Source organism: Staurois parvus, unplaced genomic scaffold (genome assembly GCF_062004578.1).
Source record: "Staurois parvus isolate SC_StPar_1 unplaced genomic scaffold, SC_StPar_1.0 ptg000931l, whole genome shotgun sequence".
In the NCBI taxonomy this organism is placed as follows: Eukaryota; Metazoa; Chordata; class Amphibia; order Anura; family Ranidae; genus Staurois; species Staurois parvus.
In genome coordinates, this window is record NW_028318727.1 from 778623 (window position 1) to 803829 (window position 25207).

A 25207-nucleotide genomic window follows, 5' to 3' on the forward strand; every position below is an offset into this window, starting at 1 on the left:
ATAGAGAATACAGACTTGAGCGCAGGTAGAGAATACAGACTTGAGCGCAGATAGAGAAAACATACTTGAGCGCAGATAGAGAATACATACTTGAGCGCAGGTAGAGAATACAGACTTGAGCGCAGGTAGAGAATACAGACTTGAGCGCAGGTAGAGAATACAGACTTGAGCGCAGATAGAGAAAACATACTTGAGCGCAGATAGAGAATACACACTTGAGCGCAGGTAGAGAATACAGACTTGAGCGCAGGTAGAGAATACATACTTGAGCGCAGGTAGAGAATACAGACTTGAGCGCAGATAGAGAAAACATACTTGAGCGCACATAGAGAATACAGACTTGAGCGCACATAGAGAATACAGACTTGAGCGCAGATAGAGAATACATACTTGAGCGCAGGTACAGAACGTTGTGAAATGTTATAAAGGTTCCATATGGAACAGAGAAAAAAAAAATTGATTGTTGATCTCCTTTGCCAGGTTTGAACGTCCGCCGATCCCAGCGTCAGATGTGACCTTTGTCTGCTATGATTCTCCGGCATTCACTCTTCTATAGAGACAACACAGTGTTTGTTCTCATCAAGTGCTGCAGAGCATGACGGGGAATACGCAAGTGTCGTCCTTAGAAGATGTGGTGCTAAGGAAGGAAGGAGGTGGCCTTTGTTAAATCAATGGGCAGCACAGTGGCTAAATGGTTAGCACTTCCACCTGGCAGTACTCGGGGTCGCTGGTTTGAATCCCAACCATGGCACCACCTGCCTGGAGTTTGCATGTTCTCCCTGTGCCTGCGTGGGTTTCCTCCGGGTACTCCGGTTTCCTCTCACACTCCAAAGACATGCTGGTAGGTTAATTGGCTCCTGTCTAAATTGTCCCTAGTATGTGTATGTATGAATGTGAGTTAGGGACCTTAGATTGTACGCCCCTTGAGGGTTAGGGACTGATGTGAATGTACAATATATATGTAAAGTGCTGCGTTCATTGATGGTGCTATATAAGTTCCTGAAATAAATAAATCACAACTAGAGCCCCCCAAAAAAGATTACAACAAATGGCCAATTAAAAGATGAGAGAACCGAATCAGGACTTGCTGCAATAATGAGCTTTGAAGTGGAGAGTTTCCCTGCAGTACTTTTTTCTGTCACTAGATGTCCTCAGTCTGATGGGCGGTAGGGATGAGCTCAGGTGTGTTCGGATCCTGGTCCATACCTACCTGGGAGAGCTACCTATATCAGACCGATCGTTTGCAGCCAGGGAATTTCCCAGCCACAGGTATACAAGGGTTCAAACAGGAACAAAAAAAAAAGAAAGGGCGTACCAGCCTCATTACCGTAAAAACAATTTATTGGATAAAAAGAATTCCAGTATACTCACAATGGTATGTAAAGGCAGAAGAAGTGTCCCAATGGCAATGGAAGCCCTTCTGTCAGATAGATGATAGCAGCCTAAGAGTTCACCTGCACTCTGGCCGTACCCACCAACGCGTTTCGTCCCTCCCATGGGGCTCAGTCATGGTTCTCCGTGACTACGTTCTGTGGACAGGGTGAAACGCGTCGGCGGCATGGCCAGGCAGAGTTAGACTGAGGCTGCTATCATCTGACAGATGGGCTTGCACAGTGTGTGGCTATTGGGACACTTCTTCTGCCTTTCCATACCGTAGAGTCAGGACGGACTCTTCACCCAGCCAGCACCCGACTGGACATAGCTACAAAAGCTGGGGCAGGGATCCAAAGCTTTCATGAGGTTCATACTCACGATGGTAAGTATAATCAGTCACAGCCAGGGGTGGGCTGACAACTCATGGGGCTCCTGTGTCCTTGCCCACACTCAAAGCACACCCAAAAAAGCCTACAAAAAAGGTACTAGGGGCATTGCATGGGGCCCCCTACTGACCCAGGCCCTGGGGCAGTGCCCAAGTGCTCGAACGGTCAGTCTGCCCCTGGTCACAGCCATTCAATCCTACCTACATGCAATCCAGTGTCTGATCCAATGGCAATATTCAAAGGATGCCTATAAACTGGGAGTGAGGCTTACGCATTTCAAGGGAAGAGTCCCCTTCCTCAGAGCTACAGGTATGTAAGGCAATGGAGGGTTTGGACTAGGAGCTAATGATGCCTGAGCTCATCTCTAATGGATAGAATCATTCAGCCCACTTCCTCTGAGCCCAGGTCATCTTGCACCCTCCCTGGCCTGTGGCTGGGCAGTGAAGGAGAAGCACAGTGATGAGCTTGTCTCTCTGTCACTCTACTCTTCTCTTCTCCTATCAGAATGCTTCTTGTCAGCACATGAACTGATTGGCTCCTTGTGCTGCTTCTTCCTCCTCTCACTTTCGAGCCGTGCTGTACAAGGACTGCAAGAGGGTGATACCAGGTCACATTCAGGTACTTAACTGCTTGTTGTATGTAATATTTACAGAGTTGCAGTAATTTGTGTCATTAATATTTGTTCAGAGCTCAGCTTTAAAGTGTTACTAAACCCACAACAGTAAAATCAGTCTGTATATGCAGCAAAACCTGCGGATTGTGTAAAAAGGCCATTTGATCCTAACTGCTCTGATTCCCCCTTCTTCTACTGTCCCCAATCCTCAGTTTAGTGTGTATTGCTAGAGATTTTTTTTTTCTTTTGGGGGAGAGCATGTGATCAGCACAGGGCCAATCAGCGCTGTCCAGACAGAGGGTCAGGGGTCATACAGCCTCATAGGACAGTCACAGCAAACTCCTCCTACGAGTTTTAACCATGATGAGAAAAGGTATTTAGCAGTTTATATTTACTAAAATAATTGCATTTCCATGTTCTGTGTACTGTGGGAGACCAGATATAGTGAATGCAGGGTCCTGGGAGAGCGGATATAGTGAATGCAGAGTCCGGGGAGAGCAGATATAGTGAATGCAGGGTCCGGGGAGACCAGATATAGTGAATGCAGGGTCCGGGGAGAGCGGATATAGTGAATGCGGGGTAAAGGGAGAGAGAGCAGATATAGTGAATGCGGGGTCCGGGGAGACCAGATCTAGTGAATGCAGGGTCCGGGGAGACCAGATATAGTGAATGCAGGGTCCGGGGAGATCGGATATAGTGAATGCAGGGTCCGGGGAGATCGGATAAAGTGAATGCAGGGTCCGGGGAGACTGGATATAGTGAATGCAGGGTCCGGGGAGACCAGATATAGTGAATGCGGGGTCCGGGGAGACCGGATATAGTGAATGCGGGGTCCAGGGAGACCAGATCTAGTGAATGCAGGGTCCGGGGAGACCAGATATAGTGAATGCAGGGTCCGGGGAGATCGGATATAGTGAATGCAGGGTCCGGGGAGATCGGATAAAGTGAATGCAGGGTCCGGGGAGACTGGATATAGTGAATGCAGGGTCCGGGGAGACCAGATATAGTGAATGCAGGGTCCGGGGAGATCGGATAAAGTGAATGCAGGGTCCGGGGAGACTGGATATAGTGAATGCGGGTTCCGGGGAAACCAGATCTAGTGAATACAAGGTCCGGGGAGACCGGATATAGTGAATGCAGGGTCCGGGGAGACCAGATCTAGTGAATGCAGGGTCCGGGGAGATCGGATAAAGTGAATGCAGGGTCTGGGGAGACCGGATATAGTGAATGCAGGGTCCGGGGAGACCAGATATAGTGAATGCAGGGTCTGCGGAGACCAGATCTAGTGAATGCAGGGTCCGGGGAGACCAGATATAGTGAATGCAGGGTCCGGGGAGACCGGATGTAGTGAATGCAGGGTCTAGTGACATTTTAACCAAACCACAGTCAGTAAGCCCAGCTGGTCATTTTAAAAACTGCATGCATAATTTTTCCCTCAAAGTGGCATTCATTGTGCGCCACAGAACTCTGTATCCTATAACTACTGTTATCACCTCCACTTGTCATTCACTAACTCCTAATTCTGACACACTGACCTGAAGCAAATGTGAAGAAAAACCTTCTAATCTGCATAATTGCAAAGTATTTCCTGATTGTATGAGGTGGAGAGCATGCTGTCACCACCTGCCTCTCCACCTCATCCAATCACAGAATTCTTTGCATTTGTTGAGAAAATGCAAATAATTCTCTGAATAACATCTAAACCAAGTGGCCGATCTTCTGTGTACGGAATGCAGCAGGGCAGCTGCTTGGTGCTGGACCTGGAAGCAAGTGGAGATATCTGGAGTAGCGGAGTCCACTACAATGATTTCCAGCATCTAGAGCAGTGCTCTCCTAAATGTAGACCGTGGGCTGGATGCAGCAGAATGTTTGACTTTATCTGCCCCTTGTGGCACTATTCCCCCCAATAACACCAACAATAAGGCACCATTCTTTTTGCTAACACCAACAGTGGGGTATTAGTCTTTCCACTGATGGGGCACTCTTCCTCCCAGTGATATCACCAATGGGGCATAATTACCACTGACACCAACAATGAGGCATTTTTCCTCCCACTGACACCAATGATGGAGCACTATTCCTCCCACTGATACCGATGATGGGGCACTATTCCTCCCACTGACACCAATGATGGGGCACTATTCCTCCCACTGATACCAATGATGGGGCACTATTCCTCCCACTTATACCAATGATGGGGTACTATTCCCTCCACTGACACCAATGATGGGGCACTATTCCTCCCACTGACACCAATGATGGGGCACTATTCCTCCCACTGATACCAATGATGGGGCACTATTCCTCCCACTTATACCAATGATGGGGCACTATTCCTCCCACTGATACCAATGATGGGGCACTATTCCTCCCACTTATACCAATGATGGGGCACTATTCCTCCCACTGACACCAATGATGGGGCACTATTCCTCCCACTAATACCAATGATGGGACACTATTCCTCCCACTGATACCAATGATGGGGCACTATTCCTCCCACTGACACCAATGATGGGGCACTATTCCTCCCACTAATACCAATGATGGGACACTATTCCTCCCACTGATACCAATGATGGGGCACTATTCCTCCCACTGACACCAATGATGGGGCACTATTCCTCCCACTGATACCAATGATGGGGCACTATTCCTCCCACTGATACCAATGATGGGGCACTATTCCTCCCACTGATACCAATGATGGGGCACTATTCCTCCCACTGACACCAATGATGGGGCACTATTCCTCCCACTGATACCAATGATGGGGCACTATTCCTCCCACTTATACCAATGATGGGGCACTATTCCTCCCACTGACACCAATGATGGGGCACTATTCCTCCCACTGATACCAATGATGGGGCACTATTCCTCCCACTGACACCAATGATGGGGCACTATTCCTCCCACTGATACCAATGATGGGGCACTATTCCTCCCACTGATACCAATGATGGGGCACTATTCCTCCCACTGATACCAATGATGGGGCACTATTCCTCCCACTGACACCAATGATGGGGCACTATTCCTCCCACTGACACCAATGATGGGGCACTATTCCTCCCACTGACACCAATGATGGGGCACTATTCCTCCCACTGATACCAATGATGGGACACTATTCCTCCCACTGACACCAATGATGGGACACTATTCCTCCCACTGATACCAATGATGGGACACTATTCCTCCCACTGACACCAATGATGGGGCACTATTCCTCCCACTGATACCAATGATGGGACACTATTCCTCCCACTGACACCAATGATGGGGCACTATTCCCTTCACTGATACCAATGATGGGGCACTATTCCTCCCACTGACACCAATGATGGGGCACTATTCCTCCTACTGATACCAATGATGGGGCACTATTCCTCCCCCTGATACCAATGATGGGGCACTATTCCTCCCACTGATACCAATGATGGGGCACTATTCCCTCCCACTGATACCAATGATGGGGCACTATTCCTCCCCCTGATACCAATGATGGGGCACTATTCCTCCCCCTGATACCAATGATAGGGCACTATTCCTCCCACTGATACCAATGATGGGGCACTATTCCTCCCCCTGATACCAGTGATAGGGCACTATTCCTCCCACTGATACCAATGATGGGACACTATTCCTCCCACTGACACCAATGATGGGGCCACTATTCCCTCCAATGATACCAATGATGGGGCACTATTCCTCCCACTGACACCAATGATGGGACACTATTCCTCCCACTGACACCATTGATGGGGCACTATTCCGCCCACTGACACCAATGATGGGGCACTATTCCTCCCACTGATACCAATGATGGGACACTATTCCTCCCACTGATACCAATGATGGGACACTATTCCTCCCACTGACACCAATGATGGGGCACTATTCCCTTCACTGATACCAATGATGGGACACTATTCCTCCCACTGATACCAATGATGGGACACTATTCCTCCCACTGACACCAATGATGGGGCACTATTCCCTTCACTGATACCAATGATGGGGCACTATTGCTCCCACTGATACCAATGATGGGGCACTATTCCTCCCACTGACACCAATGATGGGGCACTATTCCTCCCACTGATACCAATGATGGGGCACTATTCCTCCCACTGATACCAATGATGGGGCACTATTCCTCCCACTGATACCAATGATGGGGCACTATTCCTCCCACTGACACCAATGATGGGGCACTATTCCTCCCACTGATACCAATGATGGGGCACTATTCCTCCCACTGACACCAATGATGGGGCACTATTCCTCCCACTGATACCAATTATGGGGCACAATTTATCATCCAACTGACCACAGACCTTATGTAGTTTTTTTGTATTTTCACTGACCATCAAGCCTGAGACATTTCCTACTTCCACTGGCCACAGTCCAGCCCCCCCCAAAGGACAGTACACAGCCCCTTTATTTAGAGAGTTTGGGGAGCCCTGTTCTACAGGGGTCCCTCAGGTATGGTATATGTATAGTTACATCGGTCCAAGCTGGAACAATGTAACTATGTAATAAAAAATGATATACCTGGAATTCTTCTATAAATTATTATACATACTTTCAGCATACAGTGCTGTCAATTTACATTCATATATATATATTGTACATTCACATCAGTCCCTAACCCTCAAGGGGTGTACAATCTAAGGTCCCTAACTCACATTCCTGCATACACATACTAGGGACAACTTACCTTCCAGCATGTCTTTGGAGTACCTGGAGGAAACCCACACAGGCACAGGGAGAACATGCAAACTCCAGACAGGTGGTGCTGTGGTTGGGATTTGAACCAACAACTGTAGTGCTGCCAGTTTGAAATGCTAACTACTTAGCCAGAGTAAATACACAGAATATAACCGGATATAACATTTATAGGTAAAGTTGATCCAGGGAATATCTGATTGCCTCTCGGGGGATCAGGAAGGAATTTTTACCCAGCAGGAGCAAATTGGATCATGCATTGCTGGGTTTTTTTGCCTTCCTCTGGATCAACTGTGGCTGTAGGATTATAACTTTTTTTTTCCTGTGGTTGAACTGGATGGACTTTTGTCTTTTTTCAGCCAGACTAACTATGTAACTATGTAACTGTATATAACTATGTAACTGTATGTAACTATGTAACTATATGTAACTCTCGAACTGTATGTAACTATGTAACTATATGTAACTATGTAACTATATGTAACTCTCGAACTGTATGTAACTATGTAACTATATGTAACTATGTAACTGTATGTAACTCTGTAACTATATGTAACTATGGAATTATATGTAACTATGTAACTATATGTAACTATGTAACTGTATGTAACTCTGTAACTATATGTAACTATGTAACTATATGTAACTATATGTAACTCTGTAACTATATGTAACTATGTAACTATATGTAACTATGTAACTGTATGTAACTCTGTAACTATATGTAACTATGTAACTATATGTAACTGTATGTAACTCTGTAACTATATGTAACTATGTAACTATATGTAACTCTCGAACTGTATGTAACTATGTAACTATATGTAACTATGTAACTGTATGTAACTATATGTAACTATGTAACTGTATGTAACTCTGTAACTATATGTAACTATGTAACTATATGTAACTCTCGAACTGTATGTAACTATGTAACTATATGTAACTATGTAACTGTATGTAACTCTGTAACTATATGTAACTATGTAACTATATGTAACTCTCGAACTGTATGTAACTATGTAACTATATGTAACTATGTAACTGTATGTAACTCTGTAACTATATGTAACTATGTAACTGTATGTAACTCTCGAACTGTATGTAACTCTGGAACTATATGTAACTATGTAACTGTATGTAACTCTGGAACTATATGTAACTATGTAACTCTGTAACTGTATGTAACTGTATGTAACTCTGGAACTATATGTAACTCTTGAACGGTATGTAACTATATAACTATATGTAACTATATGTAATTATGCAACTATATGTAACTATGTAACTCTGTAACTGTATATAACTATGTAACTATATGTAACTCTGTAACTATATGTAACTCTGTAACTGTATATAACTATGTAACTATATGTAACTCTGTAACTGTATATAACTATGTAACTATATGTAACTATGTAACTCTGTAACTCTGCTGCCCATTTCTCAGCACATACTACATACTCCGGGTGTGTTAAGATCATCAAAGCTGCATCTCAAGAGATCCCATAATAATATAGGGCCCAGCAATAATGCTGTCTTTTTAATGTTAATGACAGCCCCAGGATTATATCGCATTAACTGTTCCAAGAACCATCCGCTCTGTCATACTCCAGAAGACTTTTATAGGTTCAAAAATAAGGATGCTAATCCCTGCGCTGACATTGCTGGGAGGAGCACCAACCAAAATGAAGCAACGTATCTTGATGATTTCAATAACACTTCAGCCGCTTTGGAATATCAGATACCAGCTGGTCAGGGATACGCTTATTCCATAATAATAATAACAACACATAAAGCTATTTATAACTCCGCCCCAAATTACATCACCGATCTTGTCTCCAAATATCACCCAAACCATCCTCTCCGCTCCTCGCATGACCTCCTGCTCTCTAGCTCCCTTGTCTCCTCCTCCCATGCTCATCTCCAGGACTTCTCCAGAGCTTCCCCCATCCTCTGGAACTCTCTACCCCAATTTATCTATCGCCTACTCTGCTCACTTTTAGGCGATCTCTGAAAACCTCTCTCTTCAGAGAAGCCTATCCTGCCCTCAGCTAATACTGGAATCTTCTATTCTTCCAACCAGTCCATCCCCCACAGTTACTACCTTTTGTACCACTAGCCCCTCCCTCTTAGATTGTAAGATCCAAGGATCAGGACCCTCCTATCCCTCTTGTATTGTACTGTATTGTTGCTGTATTGTCTCCCGTTATATTGTAAAGCGCTGAGCAAACCGTTGGCTCCATATAAATCCTGTATAATAATAATAATAATAATGCTGTAAAGGGTGAAGTTGGCAGCACAGTGGCTAAATGGTTAGCACTTCCGCCTGGCCGCTAGGGTCATCGGTTCAAATCCCAACCATGGCACCACCTGCCTGGAGTTTGCATGTTCTCCTTGGCTCCTGTGTAAATTGTCCCTAGTATGTGTCTGTATGAATGTGAGTTAGGGACCTTAGATTGTACACCCCTTGAGGGTTAGGGACTGATGTGAATGTACAATATATATGTAAAGTGCTGTGTACATTGACGGTGCTATATAAGTACCTGAAATAAATAAGTGATAGTCACCAAATGAAGCTTTTATTGTACAGATCTAGAGAAGTCATTACTGAAACTTTCAGAGCAGATTTCCTTTATTGCCTGTGCAAATCAGCCCTTAAAGGCGTTAAAACCTGGTGGAGAACTACAAGCTTCAGCATGCCACACTGCTGTAAACTCCAAAGACACTGACATTTTTCTGAGCTGGAGGCTGTTGCACGGTGTGGCCAGTAGGTGGCGCCGTATGACAAGCTACCTCCTTACTAGCATAGCCTTTCTGAGTTGCCTATGTCAATGCTGCAACAGGTGTTAACAAGGTGAAGGCTGCAGGAGAATTTCAGGGTTAACTTGAAATTTTAATTGCTGATGAGCGCAAGATTGAACCTTTTGTTGCTTCCCTTGGAGCTCAATACATTACAAATAAACTGCTTGTTAACACGGGGTTAAATTCTGATCATCAGCCAATACCATTTTATGTGTAGCTGAGCCCCGCAGAATACTTGTAGCCAACATCAGACTGAAGCCTTTGTAGTTTAATGCTACATTTTGTGATTTATAAGAATTTTTTGCCATATAACAATTATGGCGTATTCATAATGCAGTGAATGTGACATTCACTGCAGGTTAATCTAATGGATGAATGTATTTTAAATCGCATTGATGAATAATGGGTGAATGTGTTTTAAATCGCATTGATGAATAATGGGTGAATGTGTTTAAATCGCATTGATGAATAATGGATGAAAGTGTTTTAAATCGCATTGATGAATAATGGGTGAATGTGTTTAAATCGCATTGATGAATAATGGGTGAATGTGTTTAAATCGCATTGATGAATAATGGGTGAAAGTGTTTTAAATCGCATTGATGAATAATGGGTGAATGTATTTTAAATCGCATTGATGAATAATGGGTGAATGTGTTTTAAATCGCATTGATGAATAATGGATGAAAGTGTTTTAAATCGCATTGATGAATAATGGATGAATGTGTTTTAAATCGCATTGATGAATAATGGATGAATGTGTTTTAAATCGCATTGATAAATAATGGATGAATGTGTTTTAAATCGCATTGATGAATAATGGGTGATTGTGTTTTAAATCGCATTGATGAATAATGGGTGATTGTGTTTTAAATCGCATTGATGAATAATGGGTGAATGTGTTTTAAATCGCATTGATGAATAATGGGTGAATGTGTTTTAAATCGCATTGATGAATAATGGGTGAATGTGTTTTAAATCGCATTGATGAATAATGGGTGAATGTGTTTTAAATCGCATCGATGAATAATGGGTGAATGTGTTTTAAATCGCATCGATGAATAATGGATGAATGTGTTTTAAATTGCATTGGTGAATGCCACATGCTTTATAAATATACCCAATAGTCCAGTGCAGGGGTATGCCACACTCCAGTTGTGGTTTGAAATTCACTCCAAGTGAATCTAATGGATGAATGTATTTTAAATCACATTGATTAATAATGGGTGAATGTGTTTTAAATCGCATTGATGAATAATGGGTGAATGCGTTTTTAAATCTCACTAGTGAATGCCACATGCTTTATAAATATACCCAATAGTCCAGTGCAGGGGTACACCACACTCCAGCTGTGGTCTGACATTCACTGCAGGTGAATCTAATGGATGAATGTATTTTAAATCGCACTGATGAACAATGGATGAATGTGTTTTAAATCACATTGATGAATATTAGATGAATGTATTTTAAATTGCATTGATGAATAATGGGTGAATGTGTTTTTAAATCTCATTGGTGAATGCCTCATGCTTTATAAATATACCCAATAGTCCAGTGCATGGGGTATACCACACTCCAGCTGTGGTCTGACATTCACTGCAGGTGAATCTAATGGATGAATGTATTTTAAATCGCATTGATGAACAATGGATGAATGTGTTTTAAATCACATTGATGAATAATAGATGAATGTATTTTAAATTGCATTGATGAATAATGGGTGAATGTGTTTTAAATTGCATTGGTGAATGCCTCATGCTTTATAAATATACCCAATAGTCCAGCGCAGGGGTACACTACACTCCAGCTGTGGTCTGACATTCACTGCAGGTGAATCTAATGGATGAATGTATTTTAAATCACATTGATGAATAATAGATGAATGTATTTTAAATTGCATTGATGAATAATGGGTGAATGTGTTTTAAATCGCATTGGTGAATGCCTCATGCTTTATAAATATACCCAATAGTCCAGTGCAGGGGTACACCACACGCCAACTGTGGTGAGACTACAAATCCCATCATACCTTTGCCTCCAGGAGTCATGCTTGTGGCTGTCTGCGCCTCATGGGACTTGTAGTTCTACAACAGTTGGAGTGCCAAGCTTGCCTACCCCAGTCAAGTGTCACATTCAAGAGAAATTCCTACCATCTAGAAACAATGTGAATGCCTAATGTGCACCATATTTTGATCTGCTTTGTGTATTGATTAATATTTATTGTTACCATGTGGGTGTAAAACCTCAGAACACCAAAATACAGTAAAGACTGATCTATACTTTTCAGAACAGTATAAGATGAACCCAGAGATTGTTTAGCTTTTGCGATCTATAAGTTTCAGCCCTACCAGTGCATGCTGGGGCTTTTAGTGCAACAGCCACACAAGCCACTGTGGCCTAAACCTAATATATTTCATTACTTTTTGTTTTGTTTTTTTTACACCATTTGGAGGACTTGAGAAAGCAAAAAGACATACAAAGTGTACATTTTAATTTTTTTTATTCAGTAAAAAAATAGAGATGTATGACATGACAATGAAATGTCTGATGTATTATAAACAAAATGGATTTGTTCAGTTCCATTTACAATACTCCGAGAAATGTGCCCAGGGCACTGTGTAAACAAAGTCACTTTTCAGTCCTACAGTCTACAGAGATCAGATGTTGTCCCAGGTCTCCCTGTTACTCAGTCCAGATGGTAAACCCAAAAGGGAGGGCGGTTGTAACTCCGCTGAGTATTTTGTCTTTAATTTTTTTTTTTTTTTTACAGTAAGTCCGCGTACAACTTGCTGTTTGCTCCTTCTCAGTTCTTACGTTTAGGCAGACTGGATGTAATGCTGCCCAAAATAAAATCATCAGTTCCCCAAGGCTGACCTCGGCTTTCCACAGCCTTGGAGCCTCGACTGCCCGACAGAAGGCATGGTGGGCATGTGATCCCCACTACGGACATGCCTCCTTCGACTTGGCTTCTTCAAAACGCCTCAAACTTTTGTTTCTCTATGTATATATTTATAAAGCCTCTGTGGCTACAGACAGGTTGACCCCTAGCTAATGACACATCTCTCTTTGTCTTTGCTCTGTCCACCTCCGATAGCTTTCTCCCTAATGTACATTAAGTCGCTGTGGATGCTGGGTCTGCGGGCAAAAGGGGCCACAACCCCAAAGGCGTCTCCGTCCTCCTTCACCTTCTTTCCCTTGAGGGTCTTTTTGTGCAAGATCTCGCAGTACTGGACAGAGACCTTACGGTGGAGATCTGGACTCATCTCACTGGGGAGCTTGGCCATGGTGAACAAAGCTTGGAACATCTCATCCAACCGAGAGTTCTTCTTGGCCGAGACCTCAAAGTATGAGCAGTTACTGTCCGTTCCAACCAACTGTTCGATCTCTTTCGGTTGGACCTCTCGGTAGAAGTCTCTGTCTCCCTTGTTACCACAAATCACCAGGGGGACTTCAAAGTTTTCCTTGGTCTTGTTCTTCAAGCAAGACTTGGTCTCTATGATCTGCTGCTTCAGGCGCTGGACCTCCTCGAAGGAATCACGATTGTCCAGACTGAAGACCAAGATAAAGACATCACCTGAAGTAAAGAAGAAGCAGGTTAGTATACAAGCCAACTTTTTACTCTTTTTACAATTCAAGACAGTATTGCAGCTTATGTCCAGCTGTGTAGGAGCTACTGTTCCTCAACTAACCAGCTCACTATCTAGTAGTAGTTAGTCACATTCAACCAGACTTGTTATGCAATGTTGAAGAACTTTAATAGCCAAGAAGAAGTGGCTTAGTAAGCTACAAACATCTTCAGCATTACAGAACAAGCCCAGTTGAGTGTGACTAACTACTATTATCTATACCATGATCTGGATAAACGGGAACCTTTGCAGGCATAAAAGTGGCTTAGTAAGCTATGAAAAGTCTTTGCAAAACAGGTTCAGTTGCATGTGACTAACTACTACGACTGATATATTTACCATGACCTGGATAAAAGAGAACCTTCACAGACCTAACCAGCTCACCCCATTGAGAAGACCTACAATTGTGTAATGTATAGGCAAAGCATGGGAATGTCTAGAGTCAAAGTTGTATGCAAACCCAGCAGAGACCCTCCCAGGATACTAAATAATGTGTCCATGCAAGATTGCACTGGGACTTCAGGCAAAGTTGCACTCAACTAAGACTCCAAACAAGGAGCTTCCTATAGAAAGATTGGGTATATGGCAATCTTGGGAGGTTGCATGACTCCAACCTAACATATGCTCTCTATAACCATGCAGATCTTTGCAATCCCTCCAACTATCTACTGCAAATAGGTAGGTGGTCATCCAGGAGACAGGTACTTACCAGTTAGGATGGAGAGCCTCCTCATGGCAGGGAAGGGGTGGTTGCCAGAAGTGTCCAGTATGTCCAGCTGGTAGACCTCCCCCCTGATGCTGTAGAACTTTCGGTGGAAGTCCTCTATGGTTGGGGTGTATTGCTCCTCGAAGCGGCCGCTCAGGAAGCGGGTGACAATGGAGGTCTTGCCCACCTTGGAGGAGCCAAGGATGACCATGCGGTAGCAGTTCTTGGCTGGGATGTTGAGCTCGGTCTCATTGGGGCACATCTTCTTGATCATAGCTGTCAGTTTTCCTCTGACTGTGCGGGGAGTGCTGTGACTGAGCTGCATAGAGAACAAAGCTAAGAGACTGCAAGAGCTCATCTGGCTGCCTGCGGAGCCCGCACCGACTTTTATCGAGCGCTCGGACACGCCCACTGAGCTACGTCACCGTGCGGGCACAGCTCTGACTTCTGCTCAGCAGAGGAGAGGAGTTGCTGAGAAGTGACAGTTGTGTCTGTAAGTGAGAGATCACATAGAGCCACTGCAAGGGGCAGCTCACTGCAATGCCTGGATCCTGGACACTGCATACATCACACTGATCACTGTACATCATACCTGACATGTCATCATACAGGATAATACTCTGTGCATGGGATCACATACATCCAGTCAGCAAGACATTGGAATATACTCTGCATGGGATCCCATACATCCACTCAGCAATACATTGGAATATATTCTGCATGGGATCCCATACATCCACTCAGCAATACATTGGAATATACTCTGCATGGGATCACATACATCCACTCAGCAATACATTGGAATATATTCTGCATGGGATCCCATACATCCACTCAGCAATACATTGGAATATACTCTGCATGGGATCACATACATCCACTCAGCAATACATTGGAATATACTCTGCATGGGATCCCATACATCCACTCAGCAATACATTGTAATATACTCTGCATGGGATCCCATACATCCACTCAGCAAGACATTGTAATATACTCTGCATGGGATCCCATACATCCACTCAGCAATACATTGGAATATACTCTGCATGGGATCGCATACATCCACTCAGCAATACATTGGAATATACTCTGCATGGGATCCCATACATCCACTCAGCAATACATTGGAATATACTCTGCATGGGATCGCATACATCCACTCAGCAATACATTGGAATATACTCTGTGCATGGGATCCCATACATCCACTCAGCAATACATTGGAATATACTCTGTGCATGGGATCCCATACATCCACTCAGCAATACATTGGAATATACTCTGCATGGGATCCCATACATCCACTCAGCAATACACTGGAATATACTCTGTGCATGGGGTCACATACATCCACTCAGCAATACATTGGAATATATTCTGCATGGGATCCCATACTTCCACTCAGCAATACATTGGAATATACTCAGTGCATGGGATCCCATACATCCACTCAGCAATAATATACTCAGTGCATGGGAACCCATACATCCACTCAGCATTACATTGTAATATACTCAGTGCATGGGATCCCATACATCCACTCAGTATTACATTGTAATATACTCAGTGCATGGGATCCCATACATCCACTCAGCAATAATATACTCAGTGCATGCAGTGCATGGGATCCCATACATCCACTCAGTAATACATTGTAATACACTCCGTGCATTGCATTCCATACATCCACTCAGCAATACATTGTAATATACTCTGTCCATGGGATCCCATACATCCACTCAGCAATATATTGTAATGTACTCAGTGCATGGGATCCCATACATCCACTCAGCAATACATTGGAATATACTCCGTGCATGGGATCCAATACATCCACTCAGCAATAATATACTTAGTGCATGGGATCCCATACATCTACACACCAATACATTGTACTACACATTATACATGAGATTCTATATATCTGCAGATCATAGAACCAATAGATTGTACATGAGATTCTATATATCTGCAGATTGCAGAACCAATACATTGTACATGAGATTCTATATATCTGCAGATCATAGAACCAATACATTGTACATGAGATTCTATATATCTGCAGATCATAGAACCAATACATTATACATGAGATTCTATATATCTGAAGATCATAGAACCAATACATTGTACATGAGATTCTATATATCTGCAGATCATAGGACCAATACATTGTACATGAGATTCTATATATCTGCAGATCATAGGACCAATACATTGTACATGAGATTCTATATATCTGCAGATCATAGAACCAATACATTGTACATGAGATTCTATATATCTGCAGATCATAGAACCAATACATTGTACATGAGATTCTATATATCTGCAGATCATAGAACCAATACATTATACATGAGATTCTATATATCTGAAGATCATAGAACCAATACATTGTACATGAGATTCTATATATCTGCAGATCATAGGACCAATACATTGTACATGAGATTCTATATATCTGCAGATCATAGGACCAATACATTGTACATGAGATTCTATATATCTGCAGATCATAGAACCAATACATTGTACATGAGATTCTATATATCTGCAGATCATAGAACCAATACATTATACATGAGATTCTATATATCTGCAGATCATAGAACCAATACATTGTACATGAGATTCTATATATCTGCAGATCATAGAACCAATACATTGTACATGAGATTCCATATATCTGCAGATCATAGAACCAATACATTGTAAATGAGATTCTATATATCTGCAGATCGCAGAACCAATACATTGTACATGGGATCCTATATATCTGCAGATCATAGGACCAATACATTGTTCATGAGATTCTATATATCTGCAGATCATAGAACCAATACATTGTACATGAGATTCTATATATCTGCAGATCATAGGACACATATTGTACATTATACTACACAGTACGCTGGGCATTGTATTCCATACATCTGCAGATCACAAGACGAATACATTGTATTACACATTGTACATGGTATTCCATACATCTGCAGATCACAGAGCCCATACATTATAATATACATTGTGCATGGTATTCTATATACATGGTGATCACAGCACCACTCCATCCTTCTGCAGACTGTCTGTGTCGTGTATTTATCCTCATGCAGATCACAGCTACTGCAGAGACTACACACTGGCTGGCTGTCGCAGAGCCCAGTACAAGGTCCACATAGCAGGCTGAGCTGAGAGGTGGAATACTATACAGGGACCTGGGATTCTGTTCACCTGAGGATAACAGCTGGTGCAGAACACAAGCAGTACCTGTCCATGTACAACAGACACTGCCAGACACTTCATGGAGGACATGGGATCCAATACAGATTAGACATTAGACTTGGAATTCAATGACACCAGCAGCCACAAAACATACAGACTTTGTGATTTCTGCTGTCCAGCTGCTGGGTGTCAAATCCACTATAGAACAGAGGCTTAGCCTGACAGTACTTATAGATCCCATCATCTGCTGTCAGAGCTGTACAGGGGAGATCAGAGCACCTACACAGCATACTGTATACATCTACAGGAGGTCACAACACCTCTACAGCCTATGCATGCTACATCATAATGCTAACACTGAGTTCCTATCTGGCTGAAGGGGATGAGAACTGCTATGTTTCTCTCTTTACACAGGTAGCAGTGTCCTCTATACCTGCAATTACCTGTCAGCAGCCATTGCTCATGCAAGCCTGAGATTAGACATTCTTGCAGTACAACACCAATCTATCATTTTCTCATCAACACAGAGGCACTGCATCTCTACATAAAGGGTTCTGTGCTCCATACACACTCAGCCAGGCATCCTAGTCTTACAGCATTGTGTTATATAATATCACATACACTGTAGCAGAAATGTGTCCTTGGATCAGTGGTCTCCAAACTGTGGCCCGGGGGCCAGATGTGGCCCTTTGCTTGCCTTTATCCAGCCCTTGAGGCACTTTAACTCCCACTGATACAAAACACTATTCTTCTCACTGACACCAACAAATGGGCATAATTCCTGCTACTGCCATCAACAATGGGGCCCACTGACACCAGCAACGGGGCCCTATTTCTTACACTGACACCAACAACAGGGCACTATACCTCCCACTGACACCAACAATGGGGCATAATTCCTGCTACTGCCATCAGCAATGGCACCCATTGACACCAACAATGGGGCCCTATTTCTCCCACTGACACCAACAACAGGGTACTATACCTCCCACTGACACCAACAATGGGGCATAATTCCTGCTACTGCCATCAGCAATGGGGCCCATTGACACCAACAATGGGGCCCTATTTCTCCACTGACACCAACAACAGGATACTATACCTCCCACTGACACCAATGATAGGGCACTATTCCTTCCACTGACACCAGCAATGGGGCACTATTCCTCCCCCTAATACTGAAGATGCATTTTTTACGCCCACTGACACCAGGATAATATCATCTCCCAATGACCCCAGACCGGCCCCCCATAAAGTCTGAAGGACAGTAAACTGGCCCTTTGTTTAAAATGTTTGGAGACCCCTGTAATAGATCACTGCATCCACTGCATTGTGGATCCAGGGGCGGACTGATCATTTAGCCACTCGGGCACTGCCCGAGGGCCCGGGGTCAGTAGAGGGCCCCATGAGATGCCCCTGGAACCTTTCATATGCTTTTTTGGGTTTGGTTTGAGTGTGGGCGAGGACACAGGGGCCACTTGATTTCCTATTGCCCGGGGGCCCCATGAGTTGTCAGTCCACCCCTGTGCGGATGATATACAATGTACCAGGATCCTGGCCGTAGATCTTTGCATCTGATGTCTTGCATACTGTAACAGGATTCTTTGGACTTGTAGATCATGCAACCCACTATATAGTTTTTACATACATTTTGCAAGATTATCTAAGTACTTACCGTAGATAATTACTTCCATATCATGGAGACTTCACCCAATCACAGAGAGCCCTTATTTCATATTTGTATGAAACTATACAGTGGGTTCAATGATCTACAAGTACCATGTAGTCAATGTCATTTTCCATAATTGGTCCCATTATTAATATACTTTCCATGCAGAGCATTAAATCACCAGATTCTGTCCATATCAATTTACTTTTGTGTAGTGTCAACTGCCGCAGTTATCTGTTAGCCTTGGTAAGTAGGATATATGTAGGTGTCCGTGCATTAAACAGACAGTAGCTCCAGGATTTGACATTGTATTCCACGAGGGTATTGATGGAGTGTACATATGTGTCATGTACAGTTTTCTGTAAGTATCCATTGAATCCAGAGCAAGCGTAGAAACTGGTTACCTGCTGGTTTAAATGATATTGCATAGCAAACAAAGCAAATGTAAACTACATTTATATACAATGAACAAATATATGTACAGTACAGATATAGGAAGTCTGCATTATGCATCAAACACCAGCAGGGTGCAAAGACCATATGAAATAAAGACAGGCAGTCAATTACCAGCGGAATAAACGGGGCCAGTGGTCTGAAAACTGTGGCCCAGATGTGGCCCTTTGCTTGCTCTTATCTAGCCCTTTAGGCATTATTCCTGCCACTGACATCAATGATGGGACACTATTCCTCCCACTGATACCAATGATGAGGCACTATTCCTCCCACTGACACCAATGATGGGGCACTATTCCTCCCACTGATACCAATGATGGGGCACTATTCCTCCCACTGATACCAATGATGGGGCACTATTCCTCCCACTGACACCAATGATGGGGCACTATTCCTCCCACTAATACCAATAATGGGGCACTATTCCTCCCACTGACACCAATGATGGGGCACTATTCCTCCCACTGATACCAATGATGGGGCACTATTCCTCCCACTGACACCAATGATGGGACACTATTCTTCCACTGATACCAATGATGGGGCACTATTCCTCCCACTGACACCAATGATGGGGCACTATTCCTCCCACTGATACCAATGATGGGGCACTATTCCTCCCACTGATACCAATAATGGGGCACTATTCCTCTCACTGACACCAATGATGGGGCACTATTCCTCCCACTGACCCCATGGGGCACTATTCCTCCCACTGATACCAATGATGGGGCACTATTCCTCCCACTGACCCCATGGGGCACTATTCCTGCCACTGATACCAATGATGGGGCACTATTCCTCCCACTGACACCAATGATGGGGCACTATTCCTCCCACTGATACCAATGATAGGGCACTATTGCTCCCACTGATACCAATGATGGGGCACTATTCCTCCCACTGACACCAATGATGGGGTACTATTCCTCCCACTGATACCAATGATGGGGCACTATTCCTCCCATTGATACCAATGATGGGGCATTATTCCTTCCACTGATACCAATGATGAGGCACTATTCCTCCCACTGACACCAATGATGGATCACTATTCCTCCCACTGATACCAATGATGGGGCACTATTCCTCCCACTGACACCAATGATAGGGCACTATTCCTCCCACTGACACCAATGATGGGGCACTATTCCTCCCACTGATACCAATGATGGGGCACTATTCCTCCCACTGATACCAATGATGGGGCACTATTCCTCCCACTGATACCAATGATGGGGCACTATTCCCCCCACTGATACCAATGATGGGGCACTATTCCCCCCACTGATACCAATGATGGGGCACTATTGCTTCCACGGATACCAATGATGGGGTACCATTTCTCCCCCTAATACTAAAGATTGGGCATTATTTACTCCCACTGGCCACAGCCGCCCCCCCCCCCCCATAAGAAAAAGCATAAAGGACAGTAAACTGGCCCTTTCTTTAGAATGTTTGGAGACCCCTGGGCTAGACAGTAGATAATGCAATAGGTCATTAGAACTAATTTTATTCTCCAGATAATTTGCATATTGATTGATTCATTGATCATCACTGCAGCCTGAAGAGTGTGCAGAAAGCTCAGAGATGGGCTCTTTTATTTCCTGTAGATGCATATACCACCAAATGATCAACTGTCAGCTCCTGGGGTCAGGCTGTGCATGTTAACATTTTTTCAGGTGTGTGAAAGTTTGACTATGATGCTTAAAGCATTTTTTTTCTACCATGCAGTGGGGCTGTGCCAGCACTGCATGGGTTAACTGCTCATTTTCTCTAGGGGAGAACACAGCACCTATACTCACCTGATCTATCAATCCTCCACAAAACGGCACTCCCCCATGGCCAGAGGTGGACTGTTCCTGACATCTTCAAATCCAGAGCCAGTCTATGGGTGTGATGACATCAGGAACAGTCCACCGCACTAGACCGCTGGACCATGGGGGGAGGGTAGTAGCCACAGGGACCAGTCTTGTGCTGGGAGGATAAGAATATTAGGTGAATATATCTCGGTTTTCTGAACCCCTAGACCAAAATGAGCAGTTTACCCATGCACTGCAGGCAAAGCCCCACTACATGGTAAAAAAATAATTGCCCAGAGTTCTGCCTTAAAGATTAGCACAGTGGCCAAATGGTTAGCACTTCCGCCTAGCAGCACTATGGTTGTCAGTTCAAATCCCAACCATGGCACCATCTGCCTGGAGTTTGCATATTCTCCCTGTGCCTGGGTGGTGGTGAGAGGGGGGAGTGTTGGTTGGTGTTATTCTCTCTCCACGGTGGGGGGGTTGGTGTTGGTCAGTGTCAAGCTCTCTTCACAGTGGGGGGGGGGGGTTGGTTGGTGTCACGCTCTCTCTTTTGGGGGGTTGTTGGTTGGTGTTATGCTCTCTCCATGGTGGAGGGTTGGTGAGGGTAGTGGGGGGGGGTTAGTTGGTGCTATGCTCTCTCCACGGTGGGGGGGTGGTGGTGGTGAAGGGAGGGTTGTTGGTTGGTATTATGCTCTCTCCACAGTGAGGGGGTTGGTGTTGATCGGTGTTAGGCTCTCTCCTTTTGGGGGTTGTTAGTTGGTGTTATGCTCCCTTCACGGTGGGGGGTGATGGGGGTGTTGGTTGTTGTTGTGCTTTCTCCATGGTGGGGGTGTGTGTTGGTTGTTGTTATGCTCCCTCCACGGTGGGGGTGTGTGTTGTTTGGTGTTATGCTGTCTGCACGGTGGGGGGTGGTGGTGGGGGCTGTTGGTTGGTGTTATGCTCTCTCCATGGTGGAGGGTTAGTGTCGGCTGGTGTCAGGCTCTCTCCTTTGGGGGGTTGTTGGTTGGTGTTATGCTTTCTCCACAGTAGGGGGGGGGGGGGGTGTTGGTCGGTATCAGGCTCTCTCCTTTGGGGGGTTGTTGGTTGGTGTTATGCTTTCTCCACAGTAGGTGGGGGGGGACTGTTGGTCGGTATCAGGCTCTCTCCTTTGGGGGGTTGTTGGTTGGTGTTATGCTTTCTCCACAGTAGGTGGGGGGGGGACTGTTGGTCGGTATCAGGCTCTCTCCTTTGGGGGGTTGTTGGTTGGTGTTATGCTTTCTCCACAGTAGGGGGGGGGTGTTGGTCGGTATCAGGCTCTCTCCACGTAGCAGGTTGGGGTGGCGGATTTTTGTGTTGACTAGGGCAGCACAAAACCCTAAACACACCACTGGTTCTAACATACAATTTTCCATGTGAGATTAAGCAGTTAAGAAGCATAAAAAAAAAGCCTGACGTTGTGACTGCTCAGATCTTGCATCGGTCAAACAACTTTTATCGGTCATCTGCATATAAAATCGATGAGTTGCCAAGGCTGGAAAAGTAGCTGCATTTTCTAAATGATCCGCTAGAGGGCGGCAGAGGGCGCCCTTTGATCTCAGCGCTGCCAGCTGCAGCCTCTTTATCCCTACCCAGGGACAATGGCAGAGCATGGCACCACCTGGACCAGGGGGCAGAAATCAGGTGACAGGAGGAGTGGGAGGATGGATGTGGATTCAGGAAATGATTAGACTGGGGCTGGGGAAATTTAAGAGACTTATCTTTTTTTTCTTAGGCGATTCTAATTGCAGTAACTGAAATCCCTCTTCCCATGTGACCCTGGTCTGGCTCAGCAAGGATGGCAGATGAGTAATGTGCCAGATTCGCAATTGGCAGGTGATGAAGGATGACCTCATTAAAGATGCAGATAACAAGGAATTGCTCTTTGGAAATTAAAAAACCCCGTCCTGGTTCTGCTTGTAAATGCAAAAATATACATAGCCATTAATAGAAGGACCATTTTAGGCTGTTTTTTTGGGAGGAATCCACTTTTGGAGTCAGGAAGGGGAAATACATTACACTTTTTTAACCTTTTATTTATTTTTTTTTTTTTTTTTTTAGAGTAGGGAAAAGTTAAGGCTGGCCATACACTATACAATTTTCTTGAGAATTTTACTTTAGATTTACCAAAAACCATATAATAGGAGGTCAAACCTGAACAACACTTTCAATTGTATCCAATTGCACTACATAGTTGAAGGTAAATCTAAAGGAAATTGGGCAGAAATTGGACAGAAAATTGTATAGTGTATGGCCAGCCTAAAACCCAACATTGGCAAATTCAAAAATTCTAACTTGCAATGGGGCTGCACCCGCACTGCATAGGTTAATGGCTCGTTTAGTCTAGGAGAGAGTTAGCCCGGGTTCACACTGAAGCGGTGCGGGAAACGCAGTGAATACTGTGCATTTACTGCACCGCATTGCCATCGCACGGCGTCCATGCAATCTTGTACGGGTGTCAATTTTAAATTAACGACACCCTGAAACAGATTGCAAAATGATGGATAGATAGCTATATAGATGGACGGATAGATAGATAGATAGATAGATAATAGATAGATAGATAATAGATAGATAGATAGATAGATAATAGATAAATGATAGATAGATAGATAGATAGATAGATAGATAGATAGATAGATAGATAGATAGATAGATAGATAATAGATAAATGATAGATAGATAGATAGATAGATAGATAGATAGATAATAGATAGATAGATAATGGATAGATAGATAGATAGATAGATAGATAGATAGATAGATAGATAGAGATAGATGGATAGATAGATAGATAGATAGATAGATAGATAGATAGATAGATATGAATAGATAGATAGATAGATAGATAGATAGATACTGTAGATAGATTAGTACAGTGCTTTTTTTTAGCACTGCTCACTGTATTAGAGTCGTTCCCACAAAATGGCAGTTAGTGGCAGATTGTCTTCTGCAATATCACAGTCCCGTTATAATTCGCTGATTGCCGCCATTTTAATATAAAACAATAAATAAATACAAATTCCAGTATATATACTATAGTTTGTAGACGCTATAACGGTAAACCAATCAATATATATATGTTTATTGGGATTTTTGTTTTACCAAAAATATGTAACAGAATACATATTGGTCTAAATTTATGAAGAAATCTGATTTTTTTTTCATTTTATTGGATATGTTTTATGGCAGAAAGTATAAAATATTGTTTGTTTTTCAAAATGTTTGGTCTTTTTTTTGTTTATAGCACAAAAAATAAAAAAAAACCCAGTAGTGATCAAATACCACCAAAAGAAAGCTCTATTTGTGGGGAAAAAAACGATATCAGTTTTGTTTTGTGTACAGTGTTACATGACCGCGCAATTGTCAGTTAAAGTAAAGCAGTGCCAAAAATGACCTGGTCAGGAAGGAAGGGTAAATCTTCTGGAGGTCAGGTGGATAGAATACCCAGATTGACAGTCAGGTAGGTAGATAGGTGGGTTTGGATTCATACACATGTTCTATATTTATTTTTATTTTTTTCAGGTACTTATACAGCGCCATCAATTTACACAGCGCTTTCCATATATATTGTACATTCACATCAGTCCCTAACCCCCAAGGGGTGTACAATCTAAGGTCCCTAACCCTCAAGGGGTGTACAATCTAAGGTCCCTAACCCTCAAGGGGTGTACAATCTAAGGTCCCTAACCCTCAAGGGGTGTACAATCTAAGGTCCCTAACTCACATTCATACATACACATACTAGGGACAATTTAGACAGGAGCCAATTAACCTACCAGCATGTCTTTGG

At 43.6% G+C, this 25207-nt stretch overlaps 1 protein-coding gene across 1 annotated transcript; it reads right to left on the reverse strand.

Annotated features, from left to right (window-relative positions):
• Positions 1 to 12395: 12395 nt before the first annotated feature.
• RASD1 (ras related dexamethasone induced 1) lies at positions 12396 to 14595 on the reverse strand. Its single transcript, XM_089656726.1, has 2 exons — positions 14248 to 14595; positions 12396 to 13486 (listed from the first exon to the last, which is right to left on the reverse strand). The coding sequence occupies exons 1-2, from the start codon at positions 14567 to 14569 to the stop codon at positions 12957 to 12959; spliced, it is 852 nt and encodes a 283-aa protein (XP_089512852.1). The 5' UTR covers positions 14570 to 14595; the 3' UTR covers positions 12396 to 12956.
• Between the last annotated feature and the right edge of the window lie 10612 nt (positions 14596 to 25207).

Coding starts and splice junctions, on each gene's coding strand:
- RASD1 (XM_089656726.1), bottom strand. CDS start 14,569: ATGCAGCTCAGTCACAGCACTCCCCGCACAGTCAGAGGAAAACTGACA. Junction 13,487..14,247: donor GAGGCTCTCCATCCTAACTG/GTAAGTACCTGT, acceptor TCTTTACTTCAG/GTGATGTCTTTATCTTGGTC.